We start from the raw sequence: 11,308 nt of genomic DNA, 5'->3' as shown, positions 1-11,308 counted from the left end.
TCTATTCGAGGGCTAAGGGAACAAAGATCAATCTTTGGAACCTCTTTTCCATTCCCACATACAATGCCAATTTTCCAACCTCAAGTTGTTGAGATAACATGTTTAGGGTAAATCACGGCATCTGAAGTGCTTGTCTTGAAGATTGAAGCTCCATCATGGTTTTGTCCTTAAAAGACACTTCAGAGGTTTAATGAGAAATGTGTATTTAAATTGTCTTTAACCTTAACTCCTAACTAATGTGTGATTATTAGATACGATATTTGGTGCCCACCATGAGGTCTGAGTAAAACTTTTCCCAAACCATTAGGTTATAAAACTTCACAGAAGTAGAATCCTCATCGAATTTCGGGATGAACCCCTCAATCGTCAATGCCCTGCCCTTAAGGCGCATGTAAAAAGTCCTTTTCCAAAAAAATAGGAGAACCTCCAAAATACAATAGCCGTCATGCAGGAGGAACGAGCACAACACTACATGGCTCGTTATCACGAAAGGAGTTGCAAACATGTGACCAACAATAACCTTTCAGGGATGTTCCAACACCCCCACTGGATGAAATTATGGAGAAAAACATTGATGTTTTCCATCCTTCCACTCTAGAAATCATGAATGTCCCACTTCCCCAAAACCCCACAAATGGAAGTGCCCCACTATCAAGCAATATGATGGATCATCAAAGCTAGAGACCCAAGGCAACTTATTATCCGACAACCTAACAATACATTGCAAACTTTACCCAACTACCCTCAAGGTAATGACTCTGCAATGGTATTATTCCATGTCTATAAATTTGATAGACTCTTTTTGAACTTTTTGTGTGAGGTTCTCAGCTTGATTTATAGATAGTAAACATCGTGATCACAAACTTGATCTCCCTCCACAATGTCGTAGAAGGGGAAATCAAACCACTCAAGCAATACATTGTTCGTTTTCCAAAAGTGTCTCAACATTCTTGACCTCCACCTAGCGGTGTCAATGCATGGACTACTAGTGGGACTCCACTTAGGTCCATTCCTCAAACTTTCTTTGCTGGCCCACCAGCTAATATGGAGGAGCTTTCAACATGAAGAAGAACTCAAGTATGAGAAAGAGATTGATGAAAGGTACTACACAACCCTTCTCATCCACTTCCCAAATCACATAAAATGCCTCACATATATTTAAGTGTAGGTGAGTTAGTAAATACAAAAATTATACCCCTTATGTGTTAGTCGAGACACTATCATCTAAGAGGCATTTAACCTTGAACTGTTACGCGTCCGACAACCTACACCGTCCCTTCCTTTTGCTAATCCAACTAAAGGTGTAGCACCAAAACATTGGTCATACAACTGAAGAATGATGTAACGTACCTAATCTAATAAATAAACTCTTTAAATCAAGTGCCTTGGCACATTGTACAAAATGGGAAAAATAGATGAGGTAAATGACTATGAGGATGGAGAGAAGGTCGAAGTAGAGGACTTCGTGGAGGATTCCAAAAATGAGGAAGAGGAAATCACAAGGAGGGCCAATGGGTGCAATCGCCTGAGCAAGAGCAAAGAGAGTAACCATAACAAAACCCTAGTGAAGTTAGAGAAATAATCAATACTATCACTGATGGATTTGTTAGAGGAGGCAACTTGAGCTCTACAAGGAAAAAACATCTCCAAATCATCAACTCAATAAGCCTACTCCCGCCTCACTCTCTCCTATCCATTACTTTTACAAACAAAGACTTTTGTATTAACGACCCTACATAAAATTATCTAGTAGTTATCATAGCCACAATAGTCAATTGACAAGTCAAAAAGGTCCTCATTGACTAAGGAAGCATGGTCGATATACTTTACTAGTTAATGTTCTTAAAGCTCAACATTCTCACCCCTTTTTATCAATTTGTACTAAGATACAATACTTGGATTCATTAAGAATAAGTTCAAACCAAGGGGTTTGTTAATCTACTAACAACCTTTGGCACAAGTGAGGCATATCAAACACTTATGGTTTTAGTATGTTCTAGTGGAGGGTGACACTTTGTATGATTCTCTTCTTGGACAAAGGGCGTTGAACCATCCTGAAGCCTCCACTCCATATATGGTGATGAAATTCCCTGTCGAGAACATAATTTATCATCACCGTAAAGGTCAGTCCAAAGGTAACATGTGAATATTATGCTCAGAGTCTAAAAGTCACCCCTTATTCATTAAGTCCTCATTCTATTAATGGTAAAACTCAAGCTGAAGTGTTGGACCCATTAGATCACACTCTAGATGAACATGACAATGTTCAACAATGTCATAATATAGAATTAGAACCTCAAACAACTTTGTAGGATGATGAGGTTGACTTTGACCCATGAACCGATTTTGAGGAAAACTGTCCCACCTTCGATGAGCCAATGATAAAAGTGCAAATTGAGTTTAACAACTTAGTGCACCTGGGTGGGCTTAACAACAAGTTGTTTGCTAAAGAAGGAGATAAAAAGAGTCTTGTTACAAAATGAATATTTTTGCATTGTGTCCAAAGGATATGTTTGGTATTAACCCAGACTTTACATGTCATAAAGTTGTCATTCTTCATTAAATCAGACCAGTTGCTCAAAGGAAAGAAAGCTCAACAAAGAGTAATGTCTGGCCATCAACCAAGAGGTCAACCAATTACTCAAGGCCAACTTCATAAGGGGTTTACACTACATGGATGATAAATGTGGTCGTGCTAAAAAAGTCAAACGACAAATGCAAGATGTGTCCTAGCTACACAAATTTGAATAAAGCATGTTCCAAAGACACATATCAATTACCGAGCATAGATCAACTTGTTGACATCACAACTAACTATGAACTACTTAGTTTCCTTGGATACAATCAAATCAATGTATCCACCTAATGAGGATGAGATTGCTTTCATGACCGAGGGAACTAATATTTGTTACAAGGTCATGCCTTTCAGCCTTAAAAAAGCTAGAAAGACATATCAGCTACTCATGGACAAACCTAAAAAAGGTCCAACGACTTTATGGGAAACTGGTTGCCTTTTCAAGGTTTCTCCCAAACTTAAGAAAAAAAGACGAAACATTTCTTTAAACTATTGAATGGGTCAAATATTTGGAGCTTTCAAGAATATTTTCAAAATCATTATTACAATGTTATTTTTCCTTCCAGAAGTTTAATTTATCATTATCTAATGTATGAGTCTGTTCTAGACTTGACATATTCTCCTTGGTTGCTAATAAATTTTTTTTGAGCTTTTAATTTTTGAAAACTAAAGCTTTGAATTTTTTTATTTATTTAAGATATTGTTCAGAAATCTTGTTGCCACAAGTGAGAAGATCTTCGTCAAATAGACATTTCTCATCATCTTAATCAGAAGATGATTGTGATATCATTTCAAAAGAAAAGGTAAGATTGAGAGTCACCTCATCCTCTACGTCTACCATGAGAAATATATTTTCTTGTTTTGATATAACTTAGAGTATGAGTCCTCCCAAGTAGCCATCAAACTTTTTTTCTTGAATTTGGACTTTTTCTTGAGCTCGACGGTCTATGTTTTCATGTGACTTGGTTGTTTGCACTCGCAACATATAACAACTTGATCCTCTTCAACCCTCTTCTTTTTTATGAAGTTGTCTGTAATTTCTCTTATTGAAAAATCTTGTGTCGCCTTAGCCCTTGTATTTAAGCATCTGCTTAAACCTTTTATACAACAAAGAATTTTCTTGTTAGTTGAGTTTTCTTACTCAGCCTTAGAAGAATCATTCTTCTCCTCTAGAGCTTTCAAAGTTTTAGTTTTCTCGTGTCTATGAAGAGTCTGCTTTGAAACAGATCTTGTACTATCAAAGTTTTAGTTTGCAAAATTTGAGATAAATTTTTTTAGGTGATTTTCCATTTTTTTACTAGTATATTATTTATTTATTAATTAAGTTGTTCTTGATTAAGATTGTCAAGATTATTTATTGTGATGTGATTTTAGGGTTTTACAAAGTGTTTTGGGTAAATCTTGTAGCGTTCAAAATCTATATTGTATTGTGTTGTTTATTGTTTTTTTTTTAAATTTGAAACTAGTATATTAACTTAATTATAAGAATTAAACAACTAGATTTTTTTCTAAGAATAAAAATCACTATATTTCTTATGTTATTTTGTTGCTCTTATGGCTTATATTTTTCTATTATAGTTTGTCACATAATATGAATTAGAATTTCAGGAATATAACATCACCAAGAAGTAGATCTTGTTTTATAACACCGTAAACTAATTGATCCAAAGAGTTTTCATTTTTTTCAGAAAGTTTTTGATATTCCTTGATAAATTCAATTCACCCGATTTTAAAATGAATCTATTATTTTAACATTTATGAGAATAAATTGAGAAAGATTAATGAAAAACAATGTGATGAAAGAACTCAATATATTTGGATTATTGATATTTCACAACAAACTTCTCAATACAGTTTAAATAACCAGAAAAAAATTCCAACCCAATTCCAATTTTCTAATTGATAGATGAGCAATAAAATAGATTAAGATATCCAACAAGAATGTATGATATGGTCTGAATTAGGCTTTCCAAGAAATAAATTAAATATAAACTTTTGTAAAATTCTATTTAGTTAAAAAGATCATTAAGACATTAAACAAATTATTTTAGCCTAACAAACCGAACTATTTAAGTAAATAAAAATAATATTTTTTAGTATTATTATATTAATTTTGTTATAATATATTAAAATTATATATATTTAATTTTCTTAATCATTAAGCATGTTAACCACATAAAAATTTAATTTTAAGGAATATTGAGAGATAAATTTATATACTTATTTATTGAAAGTATTATTATAAAATAAACTTTTAAATAAGTAATTTATTATATTTTATTAAATACGAGGAGGGATGAATTACTTTAGCAGTAATTCTACGATTGTATCAAAATTACTTCTCGTCCTAAACATAATTATTTTTTTTAAATTTAATAAGTAATTAATCTTAGCCATTAGATTTAAAAAAAATGAATAATGAAAATAGGGAGAAATTTAACAGAAAGCTATTTTGGAGTCTTCTAATTGCATGTACGTAGTTATATATAGTATATACTATATATAGACAAAGCATAATATATAAAAAATTGTAATTACTAGTTAATAATCCTATTTATATTAATAATACATTAACGCTACTATTCTTAAAAATCTTATGATAAAACATACTCGAAGGTATTCTTAAAAAAAAACTGTCAAATAAATTGACAAGTCTTAAACTTTGTTTTTCTAATAAAGGTTAGACTTAGTTTATGACTTAACATAAGATAATGAGAGCTCATAATATATAATATAATTAGAAGTAAATTTTAATTTATAAATTGATTTTATAAAGTTGAGTTAGCTTAAAATGGTATTAGAGTTATTTAAAATTTAGTTCGACAATTTGACAAATTTTTTTAACTGATCAAATCATCTAAAATTATAACTTTTTTTAATGAGTATTTTATTGTTACATAAAATATATCAACACATTAGTTTTTTTATTATAATAAAATATAGATAGGATTTTTAATTTATTTATAGTAGATTCTGTTTATCTTTCTACTTATAGAAGAGGTTTTATTTTGAGCTAAACGTGATTTTTTAATGGTGAACCAACATTGATTTGTAACTCGTTATATAAACGACTTCTATACAAACTTATTTGGTTTAAAGGTGATTTAACTATTTAAGCAATTTTATCCCAAACAGATGCTAGAATTTAACAAATTACTTAGTCCATCACTCTGAATGACTTACAGTTCTCACAACACAAGTGAGACAAAACAAAAGGAATACAAAAGTTACAAAACAACACTGAAATAGTTAACATACCTTCATGAGATAACAACACACATCAAAAGCATCCTAATTCTATAGCTTCATTTTGAGTGGAAAAAAGATGACTAGTTACAATCCTTTGACATTAGCAACAAGAGCAGCTATGTTTGCCTTGTTTTCAGGAGGGAGAATTTCCCAGAACTTAATGAAGGTAGGATCCTTTGAGAAAGTATCCTTGGTGAGTTCCTTTGCATGAGTCCACTTTTTAAGGTCAGATTCAAGTTGCTCAACCCTTTGCCTAACTTCATCAAAACTCTTCTTGCTATTGATCCAGCTATGAAGCTCTTCCACTTCAGCCCAGAAGGTGGATTCAGTGATAGGAACAGGTTTTGGCACCCTCTTGGCATGCTCCAACCATCTTTGAGTGTACTTATACCGTTTTGGCCTGCCCCAGATCATGTAAGGTCCCGTGTCCTCATTCTTCAAATGGCGATGGTAATTGGATATGTCTAGAGGTTCCACAAGGCGACGAAAGATGGTTCCATGTTGAATCCATTCTGACTTCCCTTCAAACTCATCTGGGAGTTCATACCTCTTTAGCATCTCAATCACCTCATCCCATACCCCTGCCAGCACAAGCCTCTTCACATTTGCTTGGAAGTCGTTTTCCTCCTTCTGCACCTTGAAGGCATCGTAATACCCCTTCCCCTTTTGCACCTCGCATGTTGTTTTGTACTTCTCCAGATACCTCATGCTTGCCACACCTTTATCCTCAAACTCCTTACTGATCTTCTCCTCGTTTTTCTGTTTCTGCTTTTCCAACTCACCTGCTGCGCGTAGACACAGCCTTGCTCTTATGCTCTGACATGAAGTGTAAGCCATCACTTATTAGTTTATGCTTCACAGATAAAACCTTACTTAACTCCATTTTGAATCATCTATAATTACCCTTTTAATACCACTATACTATACAGAGTTACATTTTATCAAATCTATTTCTGAAAAGGAATTTGCATTTCATCACACTACTTAATTTTTTTTACCTGTGATACAATACTTAAGAGAAATTTATCCTGAAAGATGTGATGTAATGTAACTTCTATGAAAAAGTTACTAAAGGTTCATTTTACCAAAGTTTATCACCTGCTATCATTATATATATGTACAAAAGTGCAAAAAAGTATTACCAGTCCAAGGCCATTCAAAGCTGTGCTAATTGTTGCAACATCACTATCAGAACCATCAGAAGACAAGGGAAGTTGCTCAAGTTGTTCCAAGTACACAACGTTCTGCATTCCCAAGCTACATTCCAACTCAGCCTCATAGGACAGGTGTTGCAATATGCTATCATTAGCAATTTCTGGAAGGTCTTTCAAATCGCTTAGCTGAGCAGTGTGGAATAACAGTTGCAAAACAGCATCAGAGTTTTTCACCACAATCAGCTGTCCATTTCCATTGCAGAAAATATATGTCCCAAAGGGCCTATAAGGACTCAAGTCAACAAAATTTGCCACTGTCTCAAGTAACAATTTTGTGCTGCCCATGAGAATGCACGCAGCATGGCTTGTAACACTGGCTGTGTTTCTCATCACAGTTGAGAAAAATTCAGCTCGTGTTGAATCTTGGGTGGAAGTTTTGGACTTGGGATTCAAGGATTGGAGAATAGAACCAAAAGTTAGGTGAATAGAAGATAAGGGAGCAAGCAAAATCCGTGGCACTATGTCATATCTCAAAACAAAGTGTATGAAATAGCGAGACCACTTTTCTCTCCTTGAAGCGTGAGAGAGTATATGATTACCAATTAAGGGAGACCCGAAAGTGACACAGAAGGGTGGTTTAGGTTTTTGAGTTTTGGTTGGATTAAGGTACTCTTCCAAGGCCCAAAATGTTGCAAATATGGCCATAGCAGCACCAGAGGAGTGCCCCGTAAACACCACTTGCTTCCCATCTCCTATAGCCTTATTCACCTACACGTTTTCACAGTTTATTTCCTTAACTCAACGTAATTAACTAAAAAATAGAAAGCATCACGGTAACTGAAAAAACTGAACATGTCTTAGTATATAGTCACGGTGATTTCAAAACCCACACAAAATTTCAACACGTGGAACTAATCCAAAGAAAATAACAAACAACATAGGCTAACAAACATCATTTAAAAGTACCTCGGATTTAAACGGGGTAGTTCTGAATATGTGATCGAATCTCTTTGCGAAGCCTTCGTTCACCAAAGCAGCTTCGTCGTTGCCAATACTTCTGAGAGAAGGGAACAGGTTAATATCTATCTTCGTTCCTCCAAAGGGTTTGTTAACAAACCATTCAGTGGCATCCCAAGATCCCGAGAAACTGAAAACATGGTAAGTTCCCGAAGAAATTTGAACCTTTTCGTAAAAGTAGAGCTTCTCTTGTGGCTTGTGCTTGTGAGCTTTGAAGGCTAAACCGCAGACCCTCTTGATGACATCTTCCTTCAATCCTATGTTGTCTCCAAGTGACCCTCCAGCCATGTTGTCCTCTTCTACAAGACCCTAAGCAGTTTCAGAAACTTCTGTTCTTGATTGTTTTCTTGATTTGTATTTCAAACCTGCTGCAACTTTTAACTATATAGTGAAGGGGAGGGCATGGATTTAAATTACCAAATTGACGAAGACTTTGCAGTTTTGGAAGTTTTGCTCTTTCTTCATTGGTTTCTAGGAATAGTAATAGAATAAAACTCCAGAGTGACGATGAAGTTTCGGTGGGGTCCAAAAGCCATTCACCAATCAAAGCGAAGCAAGTCTCGCGAAGCTACTGCTGACTTTGATCTCTCTTTCTTCGAACTCACCAATGAACTTTTTTGTAAGGAAATGTATAGGAAGATACCTAAAAGAAGTATGAGAAAAGAAAGAAAATCAATAGAATGCAATACTGTCTTTTTGGATTTGTCTCATCATGTAAAAAAAGTAAAAAAACGAAGGATGCAATTAACAAATTTAATCTCTAAAATATGAATAACTGATAATTTTGTGTTTGAAAACAGATTCAAGTTTTCATATAGTAGTTGAATATATACAGAAAATTCCATAATCACATCAAGATGTTAAGTTTTTCTAAGGTTATTTTTGTTATCAAAGTTATAATTTTGAGGACTAGTTTGGCTCTAATTTGTATTTTTTAAGATTAAACATTAAACCAGAAAATAATTTTTATATTTTAAATATTTAGAAATTTATTTTTTTAATTATATTATTAAAAAATAAAAATTCAATAACCAAATTGATGATTTAAAAAAAATACACAAAATGGTATAAATATTTTAAATAAATAAATGTAAGATATATGTTTTAGGGTTTGTGGCGGGATATAGTCTCTCCATTTTGAAAAATTTACAATGTTAATCTCCTTTCTTGCTATATTTATGTTGTATTTTTAAAAATTCATAATTTTAATTTAACATTGAATTATAATATGTTCTTTCTTCTTCTTTTTTACATTTTAATTCATTTAAATTTTGGTTAGTTAGTTTTCTAAATGAATAAATTAAGAAAGGATTCAATGCAACTAAAATAAAACAAATAAAGCATATATAAAAAAATGAGGAATGATTTAATATTATAATATTTTAAAATAAAGAAACTAAAATTACAAAATAAAATAAATATTATAAATTAAAAAAATTAGCATTTATATTTATATCATTTAAGTTATCTCTAATTATGCATACTCTTTATGTATTTATATTTATGTTATTTAAGTTATCTTTAATTAGGCATTGATACTTTTATTTATATTTATGTTTTTTTATTTATCTTCAATTACGCGCATTGATCTCTATTTTGTTATCTATAGATATGTCATTTAATTTTTTTCTAATTACCCACTGACCTTTTTTATTTGTTTATATTTATGTGATTAATTTATCTCGTTATGCATTTATCTTCTTTATTTATTTATATTTATGACATTTAATTTATGTTCACTAAGAGTCTTTACTAATTTATAGTTTTGTTATTTATTTATTTGTAACATATCTAATTATGACCTTTAATATATAGTTTCTATTATGTGGAGTTTTAAAGCTTATGAAAATGTCACTCATTTTTGTGTTTTTTTATTAATGTATTCCTGTACTACAAGTAGAAGTAGAACCTGCTTAGGAAGAGTTTCTAGGAAAATTTTGGGATATCTTTTCTAAATAAACTCATGGAAAACTTAGTTTAATATCCTTAGAAGATATTAAATATATAAATAATCCTCTATTTGGATATATAACTTCTATCATTGTATAAAATTTGTATGTTTTTTAATATATTATGAATAACTATAAAGATGTAAAATATTAACATAATTTATATCTATGTGATTGTTGTGATTAATGTTCTCTGTAAGAAAATCTTATTACACAAAAATAGTACCAAATTTTAATTATATAACAATTATTTATATAATAGTTGAGGTGTTATACAAATAGCCCTTTTCAGAGTTGAATTCATCTCGATCTCAAGCATGATGACTTTAACTTGACTTCTAAGAGATATTTGATGTAAATGTGTGCTGTCAAGATCTTCTTGTTAACATAAGATGAAGACTTCTTCTACAAACACAAAATAAGCATATAAAATATTTCATGAAGAAAGTTAACTTAAAAATTGTGTTCATATCATCTCACATTTTCAAATCCATATTATCCACTTCAAATCCAGAATTCCTTCCTCCACTCCAGCAAGTGAGAGGTGAGGCCAACTCATTAGGAAAGAGTGTAGAGGAGGCTACACAAGAGACTATACAAGTGTTTAAGCTAAAAAAATTGACAACATAACTTTTCTCATTCAAGCTGAAATTTACAAGAGGATTAACATTCCTATTTATAGTGCTAAGTGGTGTCCAAGTTTAGAATTTTAACCCTAAAACTTTCCACTCACATGATGACAAATATAAGTCTCTCTCATTTGAGCAAATCCTCTCAAATTGGAGCTTAACATTAAGGAGATGTCATGTGGATACTCATGCTCTCCTTGCCCATGCTAAGAGGTGCAACTCTATATTTGTTAGACAGACTCCTCTAACCTAAACGACCTAGAGTCGCTTAGGGCTTAAAGAATGACACTTTGAGAAATGAAAAAAATATAAGCATTTGAGGAGCCATGACATGAATAAAGAGTTTCAACATTCCCACCAATTGAATAAAGAGTTACTAGGAAGAGGAACATGTATAGAACCAATGAGAAACCCCATCTTATTTTTTAGATTAATGCCATTCAAAGGGATCTAAACTAGGAATGACATGGGCAGAATTAGAATTTTCTTTATCGGAGGAGTTGAAGGCAGAACATGACATGGTGTAAAAGTATCAACAGAGCTTTTAATGGAGGTTTGATACCATGAAAGAAGAAGAACAAACATGCTAATAATGACTGTAAAACGTTTTCTTTCTCCTTACATTACTGAAAACAATACGTGGGTACACAATAAATATATACATAGGTAGAAAAATGTTGACTAACTCAAGTTTGGAGTTAAATTAGAGAAAAATAATACCTTGGAGTGAGAGTT

The 11,308-nt window shown here is 32.3% G+C and overlaps 1 protein-coding gene across 1 annotated transcript; it reads right to left on the bottom strand.

Annotated features, from left to right (window-relative positions):
• Window positions 1-5,695: 5,695 nt before the first annotated feature.
• LOC137821948 (protein EDS1L-like) lies at window positions 5,696-8,793 on the bottom strand. The gene is made up of 3 exons (XM_068626766.1): window positions 7,945-8,793; window positions 6,967-7,746; window positions 5,696-6,640 (listed from the first exon to the last, which is right to left on the bottom strand). The coding sequence occupies exons 1-3, from the start codon at window positions 8,281-8,283 to the stop codon at window positions 5,909-5,911; spliced, it is 1,851 nt and encodes a 616-aa protein (XP_068482867.1). The 5' UTR covers window positions 8,284-8,793; the 3' UTR covers window positions 5,696-5,908.
• Window positions 8,794-11,308: the final 2,515 nt, after the last annotated feature.

This window comes from Phaseolus vulgaris, chromosome 9 (genome assembly GCF_000499845.2).
Source record: "Phaseolus vulgaris cultivar G19833 chromosome 9, P. vulgaris v2.0, whole genome shotgun sequence".
Lineage (NCBI taxonomy): Eukaryota > Viridiplantae > Streptophyta > Magnoliopsida > Fabales > Fabaceae > Phaseolus > Phaseolus vulgaris.
Note: the sequence above shows the minus strand (reverse complement) of the source record. Positions and strands in the feature narration are given on the sequence as shown.